Source organism: Seriola dumerili, unplaced genomic scaffold, assembly GCF_002260705.1.
Source record: "Seriola dumerili isolate Sdu_G_001 unplaced genomic scaffold, Sdu_1.0 BDQW01000138.1, whole genome shotgun sequence".
Classification (NCBI taxonomy): domain Eukaryota; kingdom Metazoa; phylum Chordata; class Actinopteri; order Carangiformes; family Carangidae; genus Seriola; species Seriola dumerili.
The window spans coordinates 6,236,580-6,259,325 of NW_019174393.1; the positions used below are offsets into that span (position 1 = coordinate 6,236,580).

The following is a 22,746-nucleotide window of genomic DNA, read 5'->3' on the forward strand; positions in this document are numbered from 1 at the left end:
TTTTTGTTTTTTGTTTTTTTTAATAAAATGTCCCAGATTGTAAGAGTTGAGTTGCTTTCTCTAATGTGCTAATGTACTTTACCCTCCACAGGGTTCACTTGACTAACAGTCTTGCAGTTGGAATAAATTGCAAGAAAATGTACATGGAAATATATGGAGAAATATATACCTAGATTCAGTTAAATGACTGCTGCTTGTTTTCAGTCTCCCACCTTAAAGACATAATTCAGGTTCTTAAAATGTCTTACTTGTCAAGTACTGAGTCCTGTTAGTCCATCTAAAAAGCACAAATAGACTGAGATGTTAGGTTTACAGTTTGTTTTTTTTGTTTTTTAGCGCTGCACTTTTTTATCATTTAAACATCAGTATATTGAGAAGCATATACAGTTGCCATACTGGTGGCCTCTGCAACCAACAACCAAAACAGTAACTCGGGGCTTTTTAGATGGACGGAAAAGAACTCGGTAGTCAATAAATCCATCAGTTTTTGAGGAATATCACTTCAGAACATGTTTACAGTAAAACAGTTTCTTTTGCTGTTCAATATGGTAAAGAAGAATAAACAAATCAAACTGTGTATGGACTACTGTCGTATTTAACATGAGTTGTGACACTATCAGTGTGAAAAAGTTTGAGTAAAATGAGCCAAATGTTATAAAACAAACTTTATTAAACAATGTGTTAAGCAAAGTTATGTTTGAACATAAATAAATTAGTAAGCCGGTCACAGAGGATGCTGTCAGTATATGTTGAAGCACAGTCTGTTGGTGATAAATGTGGAGGGAAAAGGTAACATAGTGTGTTTTAACAGTAGAGGGCGCTGCTGCTGCACCATAACTCCAAGTAAGACATAGCATATTGGTATGAAGAGTTTATAGTTTGTCAAACTAGATTTTAATCCCATTTATTCAACATGAGATTTAATTACAATGATATTTGCTCAATTTGAAAACGTATTACTTCAGTAGTATTTAATAAGTGCTTAACTCAGTCACAGTACTATCTATTGGAATGTTGGAATGCTTTAAAAACATTGTACAAATAAAATCCTGTTATCTCCACTCAGTAAAATGTTACAATTCTTTTGACTGTAGCAAACGTCACCTGCCTTTATCAAACATGTAAAAGTTACAAATCACCTTTTGGCTTTTGACATTCTTGGCACTTCATAGACATTCACTAATGACCACATAAGAAAGCTTATCAACCTCCAAAAACATTATCTCGGCAGCTAAGGGTCTTTAATGCTGTACGGAAAAGCTACCATGCACTAACAAATAGACTGTAAAAAACCATGACAGACGACTTGCTGCACAAAGCAGACATCCTTCTCAACAAGTCCTCAATGTAACCCTTGTTTGACCATACTGTCCTTTTATAAATCAATAGTCTCACTGCAGATGCTCAAAGCATCGATTTGTCTGCAAACACTGATGAACTCCTCCTGCACCGACCGGTCTGCCTCAGATGACATGTCCAGGTCCAGGCTCTCCTGTGAGGCCGCGCCCAGTGTATGATAGTGCCTCTGTGGGTCAGCATGGGCCTGGTGGCCAGAGGACGCCACATGGCCCGTGCCCCCTTGCTGGAGAAGCTGCTGAGCATGTCTCTCTGGGCTCGGGCAGAGGACCAGCGAGGAACCCCCGAGAGAGGCTCTGTAGAGGGAACAGGAGGAAGAGCTGTCCCTCCAGCGTTCAGGAGATGAACAGCTGGAGGTGGAGGACAAGGAGGGAGATGGTGGAGCGCCTACAACAGTTTCTCCTTGAGGTTGGGTAGTAGGGGGCTGGGGTTGACAGACCATCTCCACGCAGGAAGAAGTCCGATAAAGACCGGGGTCAGCCGAGAGAGGATCACAGAGGCCGTTGCTTGGAAGTGCACAGTGGTTGTTTATGGATAAGTCACTGCAATGAAGAGGCCTTGCAGGGCTGAAGAGGCTCATGGGAAAGAGGGCCTCACTGAAGAGCGCCTCGTCTATGCTGCGACGCAGGTTGATGGGCGAAGGTGGCCGCAGATCTGTAGTGGAGTCACTGGTAAATGAGGATGCACCTGATGGCTCTCTGCCTCCTCCATCCTCTGGTTTTTCTGACCCCTGTAAGTCCATATCCAGGTCCAGGTCTCGGTATGCTAAGGCCCGGTTGCTGTGGTAGAGGAGGTCCAGGCCGTTCAGACTACTACCAAGCCTCTCATCCATCAGAGTGTAAAGAGGAAGGCTCTCGGTCTCTCCAAGCCCAACTGTGTCAACAATGGCGAGTTTCTCCTGCTGGCTCAAGGCCCACTGGTAGCTCCCAGGCAGAATGGGCGATTTGGACGCCAACAGTTCAGTCCAGCAACTTCCTGCAGCTGGAAGGTGGTCAGAACAGTAGACTGGTTGTGCAACCACCAAGGCTAAGGTGAGACAAACTCCAAGCTCACAGAGTCTGCAGCTAAACTGAAAAGCCCACCAGGGCCAGGGGTGGAACACCTCCTCTCCACCTGCAACACCCATAGCATTGAGCATTGCATATAACTGCAGTCCTGCACATGCTAGAGAAAACAATGCTGAAAGACAAACGGTTACAGCTGCACGGTCCCAGTCGCGGCTCTCAGCAAAGGGACAGCGGTTGTAGCGCTCAGCAGGTGTGGGAGAAGTGTTGTTCAGGTGGTAGATGTGCTTCGAGTCTGCCCGCACGTAGATGTAGAACACAAAATAGGCAGTAGACAGAAATGTGGCCAGTGCTACAAAGGCCCCACGGGAGATGAGTGAAAGAAATAGGCAAAGGGGAGGCTTTTGCTGGTAGAACTTCAGTAATGCCACTGGACCAAATGCAGCAGCAAAGTGCAGGACGACCAGGCAGGCCAGAAAACAGGGTCTCTGGAAGGCTGAGTAGGAGAGCTGCATTCTTGAGCGCATAGAGAGGAGAAGGAAAACCAGGCCGAAAGCTGCAGTCAGGCAGGGAAACGGGGCCTCATAGAGCATCAGTGAGGCCTCGGTGGAGGGTAAGCGATCCTGGTGGCCGTAGGCGTCGTACAGGAGCGAGAAAGATCTGGTACAACCGGCAGCTAGGAGGAACAGGCTGACCAGAGCGAAGTAGCCACATCCTGATGGGCATCGCAGTGGCAAGCAGAGCAGATTGAGCGCTGAGGCTAGCGTTAGCATCGCAAAGACACAACCAGCGCCATAAACATGTGCCTCCCAGGCCAGGCCCCAAGCAGCCATGGCACTGTTCCAGTCGGTGTACAGGGGAACCAACATGGGTGGAGCTGGGATGAGGAAAGGGTTGACTGATTGGTTCGTGGCAGTGGTGTTTTGTGTGGGTCTGATGTCCGAGGCGGTGGTAGTGGCGGGGTACCAGGTGTCCGAGAGGTTGCAGATCCCGGAGCGTTCTTTATTGCAGTCTGGAAGGAAGGTGGTGTTGCTGTCCTCCGCGTTGGACATCCAGTCTTCAGTGTAGAGAGGAATATGTGGAGTTTTGGTGGGAATGCCTGCAAAGAAAGAAGAATGTTAGTTTGATCAAATTTGCTTTGAAAAGCTGGTAGGATAATATTTTAAAGGGCAGTAATTGAAAAGGGAAATAACTACTTTTATACCAGTTAAAAGCATACTAATCATCCACTGATGAGAATACACATAAGCATTTAATCAATGTTCAAACTATCTGAACCAGAAAACAAATTGGCTTATGTCCAACATGGTGAAAGAGTGCTTTCCTCCTAGTCTGCTAATCCCATTTAAAAGCTTGTAAGAATGCAACTTCAAACTGAGCAGGGCCCAAAAGAGAAGGTGTGTATGTGTGTGTGAGAGAAAATGTGTGTGTGTGTGTGTGTGTGAGATCAGCCCACTCAGAACCACAGAGCTGATTTCTCTTGCATTACGTAAGCCATCTGGAGTTTCCATGCGAGCGCAGTTAATTTTGATTGTGTTAGACATGTGTTAGCGCTGTGAAGGAAATGGCTGCTTCGAAGTCATTTAGCTTTGGAAATTAAGGAATAACCATGCGTATACGTGTTTCAGTGAACATTACAGAGACTCCTGCAAAGCTCATCTGCGGTGTACATGTTTACACTGCTCAATTAGTGGGGGATGACTCGAATGGAACGTAGCACAAGTCACTTCACACAGCATAATACCTCACAGATGGGCAAAAAGACAAACATTTTTCAGTCTCCCTGTGTCCGCATCAATAAGCTTCACATCACGGAGCTTGTTCTTTTCCACAGAACATAACCGTCATCACATGCAAGCGATCTTTCCACCACAGAGAAGAACATATTGAGACCTTAAGTGTAATAATAGCAAGTTAAAAAACCTTGAAAAAAAAAGAAAAAAAGAAAAGGTAGTCAAATGCAGCAGGAGCGGCTTGTAATTGCATCTCTGTCATTTGCAGACACACACAGGCTCATCAGTCATTTTGCTGCAGGCTTATCAGAGGCAATCACTCCTCCATAAAGAGCCAGGTGCTATAATGGACCACAGAGACAGGCGCAAATTAACGGGATAAACTGACAGCACAGTAAATCACACAGCAGGCGAGTTTACTGTACACTCATAAATATATTTTACAATCATTGTGGTGTGAGATTAGTGACTTATTTTTTGGGACTCAAATGGGGGTTTAAATGCATCTAGTGATGTCTGGGGAATACATCATATCTGGCAGTGATGTTATGTGCCAGTTTAAGAACGGAAATGTGCCGACATCACCACCGCAAAACCCAGAAACTTTGCATATAGATTGAGAATGCCTAATTTGTGTCCTAAGTAAACCTAAAAGTGGAATTTGTGTGGTTTAGCATTTTTGTTTTACATCTTTTAATGTACTTTTATGGGTTGTATTTTTGTGTTTCCCATCCCACCCTGTCCTGGTCCCCTAATTCACTCTTTTGTTTATGATTTTCCTTCAACACCCGCCTTCAAAAAGGGGAAACTCCCATAGGTGGGTTTGTTATTTTTAAACTGGGACAGTTTTCTGAAGCAAACGCCACTATTCCCTTTGACTGCCATGTATTTTCCCTTGTTTTATGTTTTCTGCTTCTGCTGGTCTTTGCCATTTTTTCCAATTGTATAGATACAGTGTAGCTGCTGCTTCCATTATGTTTAACATGTGTAGTTCTGCAGCACCAGCAGGAGAGTGAAATCCTTGGCTGCGTGTGTGTTTAACAGTGACGATGCTGAGATGTAAACTGCCTGAAGGCCTTTCACTAGAGTTAATGTTAATGTCTTTCCACTGTGCTCATTTCTGGGGGGTGTCTATCTGCGTATTTGCATGTGTTTGTGTACTGTTGACACTAGCTGTACTTGAGTACCCCAACAAAGCCACACTCTCTTTCTGCCTCATATCCCCATGAGTGGCAGAGGATTTAAACAAGTGCCTTAGCATAAGCTTCAGCACTTTGCTGCCGTCTGCCTGTTGTCGTCGAAGGCTTTATAATTTTTCCTCATTCGTCTCCTAACCCCAGAGCTGATTCATAGTCCCAGGTTGTTATGAAAATGTCAAGCTCCGGGAAATATGACCCCACGGCCAGCTGCCAGTGCATCTTTTACTGTAGCGTGACACAGCAGTTTTATTTCAGACATCTTGAACTGTCTTTTGAAGCTCAATAATGTCTTCAACAGGAGGAACAGGAGGATAAACAGAGATTTGAAAAGCTTTTTTCTTCAGCTGTTTTTTAATTAAACCCTGAAGAATCTTTAATAACAAAAAGTGAAATGCTGTCGAGATAACTCCCTTATGCATCTTTTTTTTAATAATGATCCTTCAGCATCGCACTGGACTATACAGTGAAGAGCAATTATGGCAGGGAGGAGAGTTAGACAGATGTGTGAGCATTAGTCAGAACATTCAAATTTGTCACACATTCACATTAATTCTTTTGTTCTGCCAGGAAAGTACAAGCTGTGCCGCCATTAAGTCAGTTCAGCTAATGGTCTAAACATTAATTTGCCAGGAAGGAATGACTGTATTATAATCACAACACATGATTTAGAGTCACAGCAGTGTCCTGGGATGCCTGGAACTCCCACGTTTTTTTTTCTTTTAAATTTGAAATAGTCCTGAAACCATTTTGATTAATTAATCAGATGAATGACAAATCACTCATTTATGAAGTAAAAAAAAAAAGTTGGTTCTAGATTTTCAAACACGTCAGTTCAACACTTTTCTTTGTTTTGCATCATCATAAATTGAGTACTTTTAAACACCTGGTCAGGCAAACCGCGCAAGTTGAAGACATCTTCATGGTCTGGGAGACCAGTGTTTTAAACCCTTTTTTGGCTTGTTACAGACTAAATTAACTGATTAATCTAATTAAATAAATGATGCTGAAAACAAGTCTGCAGTTATGCTAGTGGCTCTGTGAGGCTGTATTTTCAACATGCTCACAGTGACAATGCTAACATGCTGACGTTTAGCAGGTAATTCCTCGCGTGGCCATCATCTTAGCTTAGCTTAGCGTGTTAGCTTGCTAACAACAAAGTACAGCTGTGACTAATTAGTTTATCAGGTGGTCATAAACAAAAGCATTGACAAATAAACCTGATGATCAGGATCAACAAGGTAATTACAATTCATCCTGAAGGGGGCATTAATGTCAGGACAAAATTTCATGACCGCAAATGTCCACCCCACGTAGCACCAAGGGAAAAGTCAAGGCTCACCAAAGTCATTAGGATTCATCACCTGTAAACCATGAATGTTTTTACCAAGTTTCATGACAATCCATCTAGCTGTTGTCACGATACTTCAGTCCAGGCTAAAGACCGACCGACATCACTAGTGCCGTGCCTCTAGTATGGCTGATGATCGACAGATTCATCAATGACAACAATAATCATTACTTGCAGCACTACACTGAAATAATAATGTGAGACCTTCTTAGTTCAAACTCCATATTGCATCAGTACAAAATGCACGAAAGCCATCTCATTGATACTCAGGCATCGTGTCAGAGAAAATAAACAGGAGCTATGTTTAATCTTGTTGAAAGTTATGACCTTAGCAGCTTAAAATGAGGCCTTTTAATATGTCTGTGTTCTCATAAGCCTGCACTGTTTGACTGGACAGTGTCATCCTATCAAAACAGACAGAAGCAGTGTGGGAAATGTGGCTGGAGTGTAAAACAAACACACAGCTGCAGCCGTTTTGAACGTGGGGGCCACTGATAAAATAGGTGGGGTCTTATACAGTGTTATGCCACTGACTTCTCTGCCCATTTGTTTACTTTCCAGGGCAGGACTAGGATGCCTCTGAGTCAGGCCGAGTGGAAAACGTGACAGGTATTGAATTAGTGTCATGTTTTGTTGCCTCTCTCGTGTCGATAAATGTCACATCTGAGCTGCCGGGCCGGCCGAGCGGCCTGGACAAGGTTTGGTATGTGGTGGTGGCTGCAGTACAAGGATGGATCAAGAGCGTTACGTTCCGCTGCATGCTGCTCGGTCATCTGACACATTCCTGTGGGAACAAGTCTCTCAGGCTAGGGACAGCTGACACATCTACAGTGGACACACAGACTAAAAGCAAAGTCCTCTGAGGACAACAAGACTTGGAGTCCACATTTGACCAAGTTTGCTTCACAGACCATTTCGAGGAGTAGTCTCATTCTGTTCTCAGTGGGAAGACTGTTAGTATATTTATGTCTTAATTTCTTTTGGTTTTGCCAGTAAATATTGAAAGGTGTCCCCTAAAGCACCTCAACCTGTAAACCAGCTGAGGTAATAAAGGTGAAGGACTCCTCTGGTGTTATACTGCAGCCCCCACACACTCATCTTTAATTGGCTGCGTGTTGATTCATGACACTGAAAGCTCCATGTAGTTTTCGTCTGATTGCCTTCATCTTCACTTTGGCTCCCGTCAGAAAAAGCAATTTAGTGAGAGTTCGTGGAGCAGTTAAATCACGCGTACTGTTTTTTCTGCACTGCTGTGGGTCAGTGAAAGCAAATAGGCGAGCTGCTATGATAATTGTAAATCTGTTTATGCGCAGCCGGTATTTTCGACAACACATTTTTGCTTTAGGGTGGACACATTCAATTGGCAGATACACAGACTAGTAACATCATTGTCTCACTCACTCACACTCACTCGTGGCACACCCAACTGGAGAGCCACGTAGCACAGCATCGTCAGCGAGTGGCACATTTGACAGGTCTATTTTTGAAAATCACTTGACAACATCCGCTATTCTGGGCGAGGTAATGTGGGCTACATCTGCTACTGTGAACTGGGCCAGGAGTGGATCTTTTAATAAACACGTAAGGCCTTACTGTTACATTGATATTTTATTTTACAGAGGGATTATGAGACTTTTTTTTTATTGATTTTGTTTAGATGATATTTTGTGTTTTTCTTATCAATAACAAATCCAATGAAAAGACCAAACTAACATTGTCTGTGTAGCTAAAGCCTGATATATCCTATTTCTCTGTGCTGTATTATTGCCCAAATATACAAATAAGCCACACCATTGCACTAGATGACATGTTTCTTCATTACCCTGAATTTGAGCACTGTAGTTTTGAGTTAATGCCACATACATTGTAGTGCTGACGTTAATATCACCAAATGTGTCAGCCATGTAATAAATCACACGTTTGTAATAAGAGCCTCTGGTAACTCCTGCCTTAATATACACACTCCAAGACAGAGTAAATAATACAACTTTATTCATGGAAACTGCTGTGTGCAGCAACCCTTCATTTTAAAGTACTCTCCTGTCGTCAGCCAGCACTTACTCAATACTTATTTGTGTTTTCTGTTTTTTAACAGCAGCTATTGTCATTATCCATCTGTGAGCGTACGGAGAAATGTTTGTTTATCAGGTGGGCATTGTTTCCCTGTCTCCTCAGTTCTCCAACATCACAGCTTGAATGAGCAGTTTTCTCCTCCCTTTGGATGCAATTAGTAGCTTCAGGCAAAGGATCCAGGGTAATTGTTTCTCCCTGTCCTCTGACAGATTAACAGATATTGAAACAACTACAGGATGGCTTATGAAACTAACAGCATGTGGCCCTTTTAGTTTTCCTCCTAACAGTACGGCAGCACAAACACAGGCTTAAAATATATGTAAGCTGCAGTGTTTGTTTACATCTTAAGGGATGTGTTTGCTCACCTGTGCTCTGTGGCAGGGATGTTGCTAGCAGCTTAGCGGATGGCGTGGAAGTGTCTGCCAACCTCCTGGTGTCGGCATCCCCATCTACAGCTGAAGGGACCACACCTTCCTCAGCCTCCTCATCCTCCTTATCCTCTTTGACTGGCAGCTCTGGGAAGACACATGCAATTTAACCTCTGAGCCATCTCAAAGGAGATCAGGAATACAATTTAAAGCACACAACACCGTAGCTCCAAGTAGTCTGAGAAAAACAGATTAGCAAGTCTGGAGCTTGGAAAGAGAAAGTTTAACCCTCTCTGTTAACCTCTCTGCTCGCAGCGTGTCTGTGACTTCACACTGCAGAAAATGGAAGGACTCTATTTCTTAACCCAGTTCTGTCAAACGGATCGGCCTATCATCCACTTAGTTGTAGCCAGTCATCCATTGCACAGTAGTCTGGCCCTCTGTAGTCTAATTACATTGACATCTTGATGTGTGTGTGTGTGTGTGTGTGTGTGTGTGTGTGTGTGTGTGTGTGTGTGTGTGTGTGTGTGTGTATGGGTGTGTCCAGCACAAACCCTTGTTCAATCATCTTAGCGTTCCAAAACAGAGGTAAACAAGGAGAAGCATTTCATAAAGAGCACAGAGAGGAGGATGGAATAATGACTACATGACAGAGCAGCTTCATTCTCTTTTCCCTTTGGTACAATCACAAAACATGTTTTCACAGTCAGGCCTCTGTGCACAGCTGTTGTGTGTTCTCCGGTGCAACACAATGCAGCAGTTACAAATGAATGAGGCACCAGAGCCTGTTGAGGGAAAAACTGATGAACTGACTGTGATGAAAGCGAGGGATACCAGGTACAGTGCGAGTTTATAGCGTCAGAATTAATATTAATAAAAGATACCAAGGCGTAAGTCTTGTGGGAGGAATAATAAGTTAGAAAAAGAAAAAGAAAAAATCATAACAGCTACAAGGCAATGCATGTGACTATCTTATAATCTAGGTCATGCACACAAGGCTCGGGTAAAAATTTGAAACGTCTCCAAAGCGAAATCTGCTCACTTTATTGCACTGTTGACCTCCACACAGCTGGGGATCTGTCTCAGCCGAAGGAGGGGGAGATGAATGAGTGACAGAGACAAATACTGCACATTTACACACCTGCACATGCAATACTTCACAGCTGGTATTTGGGAAAAGTCTGAGTCAAGCCACAGGTCTTCATAAGCAAATTCCAAGGTGAGATTCATAACTAAAATTCAAAAGCTATTTAAAGTAAATTCAACCACTGCTGCGTATTTTTTTATGTTAACGTTTAAATACTGCTGAATTTACAGCATTGAAATATTTTACTTTGAAAAACCTCAAAAAGTATTGACACATACCTCAGAATTTTTTAATTATATGGACTTCTGCTGTTTTTACAGTGTATTGTAATTAAGCAGTTGTTTGTTGAGCCTGTGTCGAGTGACTTGGAAGGAGACGCTGCACATCCCAGCCAGATCACTACAGCGACTTAGCACAGACGCGCTGATGTGCCTGTAGTGGTAGATTAAATAGCAACATCTAACAAGATCAGCTACAGATGAGACACGGGGACAGTAAACAGGTGCAGACACTCGCTCACTCACACACAAACAGAGGAACTCGTCCCTTTAGCACATCACAAGCAAAATTACTGATGACCAGCCATTTACAGACCGCTGCTGACGGAGCAATATGAAAGCAAAAAGAGATGAGAGAGGGGGGCACGAGCTGAGTGGAACATCTCCATTTTATTTAATGAACAGCTCAACCTTCCACATTAGTGCTGAATTATCATTTCGCTGTCTACCTAATTAGTACATACATAAATTTCCTTTTGTCTTCATCATCTTTAAGTATGCTTCTCTATAATGTAGATCCATTGTTTCGCAGTTGAAGAAGAATCTTTCTTTGTGTCTTGTTCCCCTCAGGCTGTGAATCAATATGACTCAATTTCTTCATGAGTGCACAAAATGAAAATTTGTCTTTCATCCTGAGATCTAATGATGGCCATTTTGGTATGGTAGTAATTCACATTGTAAAGTGTTTCAGAAACTCTTTATTATCCTTCCAGAGCTGCCAGAGGTGAAAATGTCGAGATGTTGAGCTTAGAGTGATAAGAAATAACAGGAAGTGCAGCAGAGAGCTCGATGCTCATAATCAGATGCATAAAAATAAGATATGACTATTAGCTCAGCTTCAGTTTTTTTCTTCATGTACTTGCACAAAATTGCATCATATTGTTGCTAATTTGGCTCGTTTTTAAGATAGTTACTGAGGGTTTCGTGACATTTTCTAACTCTGTTACACTATTTAGTCAAGGTGAGGAATAATCCTGATTGTTTCATGATAATATTTATAACAGTCAGGTCTTTTTCTGGGGTTCATACAGCCCAAGAGCTGTGAGTCAAATCTTAAATACAAACAGGCCTAATCCGTCCAGTTTTTAAAACTCATGGACTCTGTCTGGTTAAAGGAGAGAAGATTAACATAATTATCTCTATTTGCATTTAAGCCCCTTTTTCCACATAACTTCTATACAAGGGCATCAGATATTCATGTCACACACATTGCCTGTAAATCCATTTCCATTATCAATTAATCTGCCAATGGCCACAATTTGGCTGTTTAGTACAAAGCTCGGATCACAGAGACAAAATATCCTTGCAGGTATTAATGGAGCGTGTTAAGGGTTTAGCCTCGCCGCTGCCTATTAGTACAGCAGACAGTAATGGAAAAAGTGGGAGGAGGGGAAAAGGGGCAGGCTAAAGGGAAGCTTTTTAGAAGAAAATTTACAGCAGTGGCTATCTGAGATGCTTCAGAAAACCTCCACATCTCATCAGCCTCAACCCTCAGTTCCCTTTTTTCCCTCCTTTTTCCGCTCTCTCTTCTCATAATTGCCTTTGCTATCGGATGTTGGAGTGTCCCTTAGTAGAGGATTTGACACAGATGCAGAGCGTTGCTGGTTTTTTTTTTTGTATACCTGACAGCCTCGTGAAGGGCAGCGCCACATAGCAAACACCTTCTAGATCAATGAAAACACACCCATTTGTGTGGTGAAGATGTTCAACACCTCCAGCAGGGAAATGATTCACCCTGAATCTATCTGTTCACACAGATATAATGTTCACATTGGGATAATATATGATAATGCAGAGGCGCCTGTGCTTTCATTTTCTTATTAGTCTCCTCCTGTGTCCTTTGGCAAGGCGTAATCGTTTAAACACTGCAAGACTCCAGTGAAATATTACAACAAACAGACTAAAAGCACCATATTCTTTTGGGTTTTCATCCGTCTTTGATAACCATGAGCTTCTTTCATCCCTGTCAGGATATTTTCACCCTTCAAAGCACCCACAGCCGACATGTCTTTCCATGGAAAAAACTGACAGGGATTTGTGTTTGTACAGGGGCACAAAGATTGCAAAACGAGGAGGGGAACAGGAAAGGGAGGGAGGGAGGGAGGGATGGAGGAGACTAAATGGCAAGAAGCATGTTCAGCATCCATGAAGAGCGACTGGCGAGCGGACGGTCCCACAGGAGAGGTGGTGGTTTCGCTGAGTGTGCGCTCGGAATACTGATACACAGCCACAGCAGACCACCCCCCACACCCAGGCCAAGCCCTCTATCTTTTCCCAACGCCGTCACACAGAGCACAACTGAAAACAAGTGCAGACACAACACAGGGCGCCACAGACAAAACATAAAATCCACTAGTTTCGATGCAGGCAGCGTAAAGCAGTGAGGGAGATACAGGATCTGGAGTGGTTTGATTCCAAAAAAAACATTCACTCTCCACCTTTTTCTCCACTGAATAACTATTAAAGTGCATTTTGACATTGTGCAGAATACACTGCTTCCTGTAAATATCCAAAGGCTGATTGTCAAGGTCCGTTATTGACCTTGGAAACAGAAGCTTGGTAGCTGTTCTGAAGCCTTTGGTTGACTGACAAATAAAGAAAATTTAAACATCTACTTTTCTCTGATAAGTGGGAAAATGCTTCCTTCTGAGGAAGATCATGCAATATGATGGAAAGCTCTAGAACAGCTACTGCATGGACCTTGAGATGAGATGTTTTTGTCAAGCAACAACTCAAAAGATATTTAAAATAACATGCCAATGTGGTTTGAGAGGAGTTTGCATTTGAAATTTTTAAAAGCGTTTTTTTTTTAATGGACATTTGATGGGTTGGCAGCATTAAAATATAGAGGCTAACTGATGTGCACAAGCAGACTGTCATTATGTGATACACATGCTAAGTGAATATTGCAGACTCTACTATATGCATCCACCAAAAAATCATGGTTTTATCAGATGGACGCCGAACCTCCCTGGCTGAGAATAATCGACTCATCATTTCCCCGCCCAACCTTTGACCCTGCATGATGAATGTGTCTGTCGTTGGAGGTGGGCCTACCTCTGAAGACTCATTAAGCATACAGACACCAGACTGCCACCATGTGTTGGGGGATGGGCCATGAAGAAGAAGGTATTGCCTCGCTGTCGTGTCAAAGTCTCCCATAATGTACAGGCTACAAGTAGCGCTTTTAGCTCATCATCTTTACCTTTTCATGCAGTATGGAGAACAAAACCCCCACTGAGCAGCATTCAATCAAATACTACTTTCCTTCCATTCTCTGAGGTAATGGCTTATGCAATGCTAGAGTGGAAATGCTGCTTGAAAACTCATTACAGGCTGTTAAAGGGATGGTACGAATTATTCTCTGCTTGCGATTGTGAAATGCAAAATTAGCTAAGGGTGTAGATGGGGCCAGTAAACAACGGCACATCACTCAAAGGAAAGCTTTTTAACCACCCAGACACAACGGATTGCAAACCAGATTCTGATGATTTAGTCTCCACTATACAAAGTTGGAGAGATTCACGCTTTGGAAATACAATAAAGATGTCACATTCTGTGGTAGACGGTTCAAACACTTTTGATTACTGCATCGTGGAGCAACTTCCATTTCTGCAGGCTGCCATTTCGCTGTGATATATGTATCCACAAGATAAGTACTTTGAGCAGTGATGTGCTCTACAAGCTAAATTTCCACATATAACTCATCAGTCCTGTCGTGTTAATGTTGATTCCAGACTGAGCGTTGACAGGTTTTCAACAGGATCTGGATTTATGCTAATCACAGACCTTTGTCTATTTACCATGTCAGAAATGTCACTGATCACGCTGAACTGTCTGCAGCCCTTCGACAGACATCTATTGAACACTTAAGACCTGCCTGCACATGATTGATCACATCTATTGAGTCATTCCAGCAAATATTGATTTGTTTAAGTTTGCTTACCTCCTGCGATTGGGAAGTTAACCCTTTGGCTCTGAGCTGTGCTTGTTATGGATTCCAGTGCTTGTCTGTGATCAATGCCCATGGCAGTCGTGATTACCCCCCACTGTTCCTCCGTGGGCCCCGACCTGGCCTCGGAGAAACTCGGGTCAGTCTCACTCTGAGTGGGTTGAGTTTCTGCCATTGCGGCCTCTCCAGTTCGGAGGGGAACACTGACAGTTGAGCTTTGGGGTTTTCGGACAAATGTGGTTTCTGAGGACGTAGTGGGAGTAACAGACCTCAGAGGGAGTCTGCTGGTCAGTGTGGTCTCTACCAGTCCTGGGTTTGTTGTGGTGGACTGGGCTGATGCCCATGTCAAGGCAGTGGGAACTGTAGTTTCTGGTGCTATCGTCGAAGAGATCTTTCCTGTAAAATCTTCAGCCACCTCTTTATCAGTGTGTTCCTTTGGGAGGTGTTGTGCAGTGGCACCCATGCTGGGTCCAGCTGCTTGTGTGGTACCCTGTGGTGGGCTGGTATGTGTTGCATTTTGTTCAGGAGCGTTTGTGCTGGTGGGACTGTTGGTGAACAGAGTGCTTCTGATAGAGCTGCTTGTGGGAGAGTGGGAGTCTGAAACAAGAGTATCATTGTCGGTCTGCGCTATGCTGCTGTGTGGAGAATCTGATGTCCCCGTGGGAAGTGATTCAGCTCTTATCTTTGTCACGCTGGTTAGAAGCCCCTGGGTTGAAGTGGTGGATGGTTCAGATGCCTCAGAATTGCTCCCTTCCCCTGAACCCGAGTCTTGGAAGTGATTGATTGGTTCTGTCAGCACCTTGGCGGTTGTGGTCGACGCAGCAGCCTCGTTGTTACTGTCCGAGCTTCCATAAAAAGGGATACTGAACGGCAGTGAGGGAAAGGATGGGATCTTTGGCAGAGACGGGGTCCAAAACCATCTTGACTTATTTTCAGGTGGGTTTTCTCTTGGTGGTGTTGGTCCCCAGAAGGCCTCTTCGTCAGCCACAGCCTGCCTGTGAAGTAGCAAAAAACACCAGAAGCAGAGCACCAAGGTCCGGTGGAGGCGAAGCATGCTGTCGACAGAGGCGCACGGATCGGTCACATGTTGTTCTCCATTCTCCTGCTCCCTGAGGCGGGTTTGGCTGGCTCTCTGGCAAAACGGCCTAAAAGACAAGCACAAAACAGGACACTGAGTGACACACTTTTCATCCACTCTTGTACAGCTGAATTTGAGTTGACGAAGACTTGATAGAATTTGCATCTGTTCATTTTTCTTTTCACTGAACATTTTTGGAAGGCCGAGCTTCAGCTCCTTAGAGTGTGACCTGTTTTCCAGACCGTAAAATAAATCAAGTATAGAAACTATGCCACCCAATACGAGCAACTGCTGAAGTTAGCCGGCTAAAAAAAATGTCACCCACCACAAATCACAACAAGAACTTAAGTAATATGGACACCCTGTAATTAGTGGTGTCCTGTTAGATGTGGTGGTCAGTATTTATGTCATGCTGTTGCTCACGCACATGCTGTGTCGCAGTGGTTGGGCGGCCACACGGACTGACCAATTAGAGAAAGAACTTCCATCCATATGTATGCTATTCAGCGAGGAGTAGTCAAGAAATAATGTGCATGAGACTTGGGTTGGGGGAGGTTAGGGAAGAATTAGGGTCTGGGGTTGCCAACATAAGAATAGACGGACCTTTTTTTTCTTTTGTGGAGCACCAAGTGGTTCAAAGTCACTAGCCTGTTGCCTCAGTGAAAAGAGCGGAGCACCAAAGGAATTTCCCCTGCGAGAACAACAACCTGTATGCTTTAGCTGTACTTAACTCCCCCTTCCACTGCCCCCCAGCTTTGGCCTTGCTCTCTTTCAATCTCAGATTTATTTGTTCCTTAAAGCGGAGGGAGAAAGATCTGTTAGTGTGGGAGTAAAAAAAACAAAAAAACATCAATATTCACAGAGAACCACTATCACAGTGAAGTTCTCTCCAGTCTCTATCATGCTCTCATTCTCTTTATGAATAATATTTCACACGTTTTCTTCATCGTCAGCTTCTGTTCTTCTCTCTGACAAGTTTTTTTTACGACTCACTTTTTTCCGTAATCCATGCCAGTTCACTCTGCTCTTTCAAGTTCTTGCTATTTTCTTTTGTATGCACACAGGAGATCAATCAGCCGCTGCCATAAGAGTCACAGGCTTGTTCTCGCTGATCAGGAGAGCAGGGACTTGACCTGCCATCTCCCCTTATGTTCCCGCCTGGAGGGATGAAACCATCCTGGATACACAGTTGGACCCTGAGATATGAAGACTACTGGAGGGGGTCAAATATGGAACTTCCCACACACTCCCCAGTTTTAGCGTTTTGACTGAACAGCATGAAAATAATTTTCCAATGAGGTGAGGTTGTTTTTAGATGCCTGTGTGTTCAAGCTTGCACCAACCAACCCACACATGGTCACATTTCTTGCGTGCAGAGATAGGACTGTCGATGAATCTCTGCATCTCTGCACGTTAGCGCAAATTGTGTACTTGCTCGCCCACTTGTACTGTTCTGTAGTAGGTGCACACTCTGATGCACACGCACTTTGCTGGCTTCTTCAAGACATTTAGCAAGCAATTTCTGAAGGATTACTGAAAGGCCAATAAGGGAAATGTGACTTGTTGAGGAATGAAGTCCATTTTATTGTGTATAGAAACATTCTAATTAGTTGTGAAGCTTGGAGCAAGTAATTTTTTTATCCTTAATGGCCTTTTTGATGATCTGATGCATAACTGATCAATTATTTAGACAGCAGGGATCATGTATAATTTATTTTCGCTAACATTCTCACATTTCACTTCTGTATCACATTCGTTCAGTATCATCTAGTGTGGGAAAAGGAAACTCATGTAGAGTACAAAGCGCTTACTCCACTTCACAGTATATCTTCTTTTATCTCACTACATGTTTTTACAGTAAGTGTATGATTGCAGAGTCCCTCAGTCAGAATGACATTTATAGGTACTATATCTCCTTATGTTTTAAACACAACCAAATTTTGGGCAGAATTCAGAGCACACTTTCCCATCACTGAGGCAAGTAGAAGAATTTCCATTCTTACTTTGTTTTTGATTTGACTCAAGTAGCATACCAGATGCTATTTTGGTGATGGCTGACTCATCTTGTCATGGGAGATGTGCAAGCACCTTTTCTTAAAAATATCAGTTTTTTAGTCTTCCAGCTCCAGAAAGTTAGAAATTTAATGCAGCTCTGATTTGATCATAATCATCATTTAGTTGATCAATTATGGAAATATACATTTATCTATGGTGTATTTCCCTATACAGTTAAAGGTTCTGTAAAGGAGAGTTTAAACTGTAATATACCAGCAATAACTAATTTCTATGTAAAGATATAGTGGACTAATGGCGTCTGTATGCCTTGTTTTCGTATAAGGTCTGGCAGCGCATACGTGTCAGTGCATGTACATGTGCATGTTAGTGCATGTTAGTGCATGTGAGTCCTGTTGGCCCTCCCTAATTTTGTAAACACACGGGGACCACCCCTCTATGGACCGCCCACAGGTGAGATGACACGTTGCAATAAGCTGCGTTCAGGTGAAAACGGCCTTCGAGAATTTCCTCCACTAAAAAAACACGTTCTCGTCTAAAATGCCTCAGACAATAAGACCAGCGCAAAGGCTGACTGGCCATAGGGACTACCTGGTCAGCCTGTGGACCGTGAAAACATCCATAAAGTTTTTAAAGATTTTTACCGGTTTCTTCAATGTCACTCGTGTGGTCCAAGTCCAAGGCTGAATTTCTTCCCCAGGCCAAGCAGATACTGATCTGGCGTTACCGTGATGGAGAGCCCTGCTAGCTGCTAAAGGGCTCCGGCTTGACTCCAAACTGGCTTTTCTTCTCTTCCATGTGTAAGTAACTTGATGACTACATAATGTTGCACGTCTGTTTTCATTAGTGACCGGCTACTGTTGGCATGTTAACGTTGGCTCACATATTAACAATGTGTTTGGCAAATGTTGCTATCGCTAGCTGGCTAACTTTTAGCATCGCTGTCGAGCATATCACGGCAATGCTAGCGTGGGATAACGGCTGTGGACATAGACTGTATATAAAAAGGATGTGGTTAGATTGTGTTGTGATGGCTGGACGAAGCATTTGTTTTGTTTTGTTTTTTGTGGACGCTGGTGTTGTAGTGCGACATCTAGTCGCAGTGGCGGTGGTCTACAGAGCTTTTTTTAACCTGCAGTAATTTTTTGGTCACTTGCGGTCAGTGGAATCAACCTCTGTAAATAACACAACCGTAGAATAACCTTTAAAGTTGATATGGCAAACCTGTTAGCAAATAGTGGCTTATTTATACACCCAAGGTCATGGTGGGTTTTTTTAGAGCTTTTTTAGAGCTGCCTGAGGGACTCAGACATTACAGCTGTGGACCAAAAAAACGAAACAGTGAGCTGACAGACACTAAAACACAACAGTGCTAATCTGTCGCTTTGTCAGTACCTCTGTCCAGAACTGCATGAACCAGTTTCATTAATAAAGAAATTTTAAGATAAGTAGCCAATAATGAATCTAAAACCACTCCACTAACTTTCCAGATTGGGCCTGTAACTTACTTGTCACCACTTATCACCACATCAAATACATGTCTGTTAGCAAAGGCATAGTCTGGTTTGACAGGCAGCGGAGAAAGTTGAAAGGAAATATAAAAAGTGTCTGTGGGGAATTTTACAAGTCCCCTCTATTATTTTGCTGGCGTTTTGTCTCACTGCTCCCGACAAAGACGGGGGCCTGCCACTGTAGTGTGCTCAATGGAGCAGAGATAGAGAAACAGAAGGAGAAGCAGCAAAGAAGGGCAGAGAGCAAAAGACAAGGGCAGGAGAGGAGAGAGAGAGAGACAAAACCCCCCATATTGACATTCAGTTGTGGCATTCTTAGTCCAGGAGAGTAAACTCTGCAGCAGTCTCCCTAATGCTCATTTTAGTTGTTGCCAGAGCCTCCTTTTATTAACTCTGTAAACAGACTCCTGACTTTCAATTTAGTCTGTGTGTGTGTTTGTGTGTGAGTGAGAGAAGCCCGCACTCAATCTCTTCTCTCAGGGCCATCAGCCATCTTGTTCTCAATCAGTCTTCAACCTGCTGTACCATATTACCCTATGGAAAATTCTGTCTTCCAAATTAATCTGATGGCAATGTTTACAAGCCCCTCTGTGTGAACATAATAAGGCCACTGTACTAAAGCTAATGAAAAAGAGAAAGGCATAACTGCAGTCTCTGACAATGAAAGTGAGATGAGAGGGAAAGAAAAGAGTAGGCTATAAAAGGAGAGGCAAAAGAGTAACGTAGTGACTGAGAGGTGTGTGTCTCTCCTGAGTGATTGAAATGGAGAGGCTCTACACTGAGGGGAGTCACAAATGGAGACGAATTGACTGTGGCCAATGTCATTACTATTTTAACAAACCCGCTATAAGCATGGAAAGGCCTGAGGATCAATGACACAGTCCAGGATAATGGAGTAATTTACCTTCCTGCAAATGGCCACTGTTTTTTTTCCTGCTCTGTGGGTGTGCATATTTACAACCACTAGTTTTTACCCTAGCATTAAATCCATGGTTATATGCTGGTGCACTTGCATGTGGCCATGCATTTACATGTGCATCCTCCCACGTGCTGTTTAGCCCTGTGTTTTCGATTGCAGCCCTTTAACACCATGGGATCTATCTCCCATCTAAGGAGTCAACGTATGGCTTTTTCCTGTTGTCCTCTCCTGACTTTGACTCTACACAGGGATGTCAATACAGCACAGATTCAATCTGACTGGCCGCTTTAATCCAGCAGGGATTTATTCTGCATAAAGCAGCGCATTGGAAGGGCTTTATAAAGTGTTAGAAAGCTTAGTGTAGCAGGTAGGTATCTGTCTATCCATCTTATCATCTACAGTAGTTGTGGTTATGGTGATAGCAAATTATTGTGGCAATTCGGCAAAGATATACAAGATAAAATTAATCTTCCTAGGTGGTAATCATCATAATAAAAAAAATCCCTATATTTGAGACCTTATTTGTTTTCTTTCAAGTTCACGGATTCATTTTACGGTTGGTGCATTTCACCGTTATGGATGAACACTGTGTTTTCAGCGTCCCCATAAACATTGATTAAATATTTCATGCCATATCAATATTGCAATTTAAAATGAATCAGTCAGCTTGCTGGTGAGTGAAATAATTTTTAGAGTATCCTATTTTCATAGTTGATGCTCATATCTTGTATTCAGTGATATTGCTTTTGCACCAACTCCCCCCGTGTGTTTGTTTACGTCAAGGTGATGGCAAGACTTGGGGAAGTTACTGCATCATTAAATAGAAACTGCAACTTGTTGTTTTTACACTTTGTTTTTGTACAAATTCAACATACAAGTAACTAATGTGTTAATTCGTGAGCTTTAGAGGTGCTGGTATATTTTGTCATCTTTTGGCAGAACCCGGCTACCTGTTTCCCCCTGTTTCCAGTCTTCATGCTAAGTCAAGCGGCTGCTGGCTGTAGTCTTGTGTTTACCAGGGAGATATGAGAGTGGTATCTATCTTCTCTTCAAACTCTAAGGCAGAAACTGAATAAGGCTCCCAAATGTCAAAGTTTCAAGTGGAAAATTGCAAGTCCACTTATGTGCAAGTCAGTTTTATTCTTTACCTGTGCAGCTAGTGCTAGATGTGTTTCATTAATCCCTTTTTACGTAAACTCCATAATTCATTGGTTGACATAATTTTTCCATGACTAACTTGTGAGTTGTGAGGCAGCTTGACCTATAGTCAATAGTCCATGGGCAATATTGACTACAATGAGAGCTGCTCTCATGTCCAAGTAAAACCAAACCTCTGGCCATGAGTCCAAATGAGCGGCATCACAGGCAGGACTCCAGCAGGTTACATACAGTATGTCCTGTTGGTTAAACAACCAAACAGCATCCTGAGTCATGCTATTTACAAACAAGACTAATCCCTTTCTGCTCTAATCTGTGGGCTTTCCTCTAGTGATTCTTAGAAATGCCATCACAACATTACCAGCACAGTTTATAACATCTTCTTTAGTTGCATTTTTCGGGGAAAACTTGTTGATTCACTCAAATGTCTTTTTTTTTATTTTTACACAGATTAGTTTGGTTCTCCAAACGTATTTCACGCCTCTTATACTCCATCTCTTTAAAATCCCACCTTGACCACTCGTGAAACATATCCCCCACGCTTTAGAATGACATTAATTGTGCTGGGCTAATGCTTGTGTTAGCCCTAGAGCTGATGAATGCAGTAAACCTGCCGATTTATAAAGGACGCTCTCAAACACAGGCGTTCCACCGGCTGCCTTTGCCATGGTGACAGCTGAAGCCAAAGACGTCTTGCTAATCCCCGGGATTTGAGCACCTTTTGGACTCCGCTGTTCCGCTTGCAGGAGTGTGCTGCACTCATATGCAAATAGGCAGTCAGTCACACACACACACACAAACATTCCCATCCATGCTTGCAAGAGCATTTGCTGGTTTGCTATCACCTTAACACACACACATACACACAAACATGCATATATTCTGTACATGCCTCTGTAGTAAACACAAGGATGTCCAAGACAGATATTCATGAATATTATTCAAATTAATACATAAGATGTACCCAAATTACACACTGACAGACACACACACTCTCATTTATACACCCACCGGCATACACATTGCTTACTTGCTTATAGATTTACCACTAAATGGTTCCTTCTGATCTCCTTAATCCTGGTTTTAATGAATATCAATACACCAACATCAGCCACAAGCCCCCATGTATTTGATGAAATACGGTATGTTTGTGTGTGTGTGTGTCAGTGTGTTTACCTATAGCTGCAGCTAGAGTGCGTGTCTCAGCATGTAACAGCATGTATATGGAAGTCAGACCTACACATCCCTCATATCTAGATACAGACCAGCTGATTAAACAGATACAGAAAGAGAGAGATGCACAACTAGGAAAACATGTGAGCTGCTTACCTACAGATGTATGGAATAAGATGGAGAATCCACAGCCAGTGGTGAGAGTGTGTGTGAGTGCTGCAGGAGAGACCGTCTTTCTGAGCCTGTGTAGGTTTGTCTGCTGTGTGGAATTGAGTTCCAGTCTCCCTCCCTCTCTCTCTCTCCCTCCCTCTCTCTCTCTCTCTCTCGCTCTCTCTCTCTCTCTGTATTTGTCTCTATCTATCTCGCTCACTGCATCAGTAGTCCACTATGTGGCTTCCATCACAATGCCTGTGGTCACACCTCACTGAGCAAATTGTTCATTAGCGGAGATCACCCAGTGCTGTGGACACTGGTGAACAGAGTTGGGTGTCAGATG

The 22,746-nt window shown here is 43.1% G+C and overlaps 1 protein-coding gene across 1 annotated transcript; it reads right to left on the reverse strand.

Annotated features, from left to right (window-relative positions):
• Positions 1-684: 684 nt before the first annotated feature.
• Positions 685-22,485, reverse strand: LOC111224518 (proline-rich transmembrane protein 4-like). The gene is made up of 4 exons (XM_022749034.1): positions 22,407-22,485; positions 14,393-15,543; positions 9,079-9,228; positions 685-3,459 (listed from the first exon to the last, which is right to left on the reverse strand). Exons 2-4 carry the CDS (start codon positions 15,450-15,452, stop codon positions 1,376-1,378), a joined length of 3,294 nt encoding a protein of 1,097 aa, XP_022604755.1. The 5' UTR covers positions 15,453-15,543; positions 22,407-22,485; the 3' UTR covers positions 685-1,375.
• Positions 22,486-22,746: the final 261 nt, after the last annotated feature.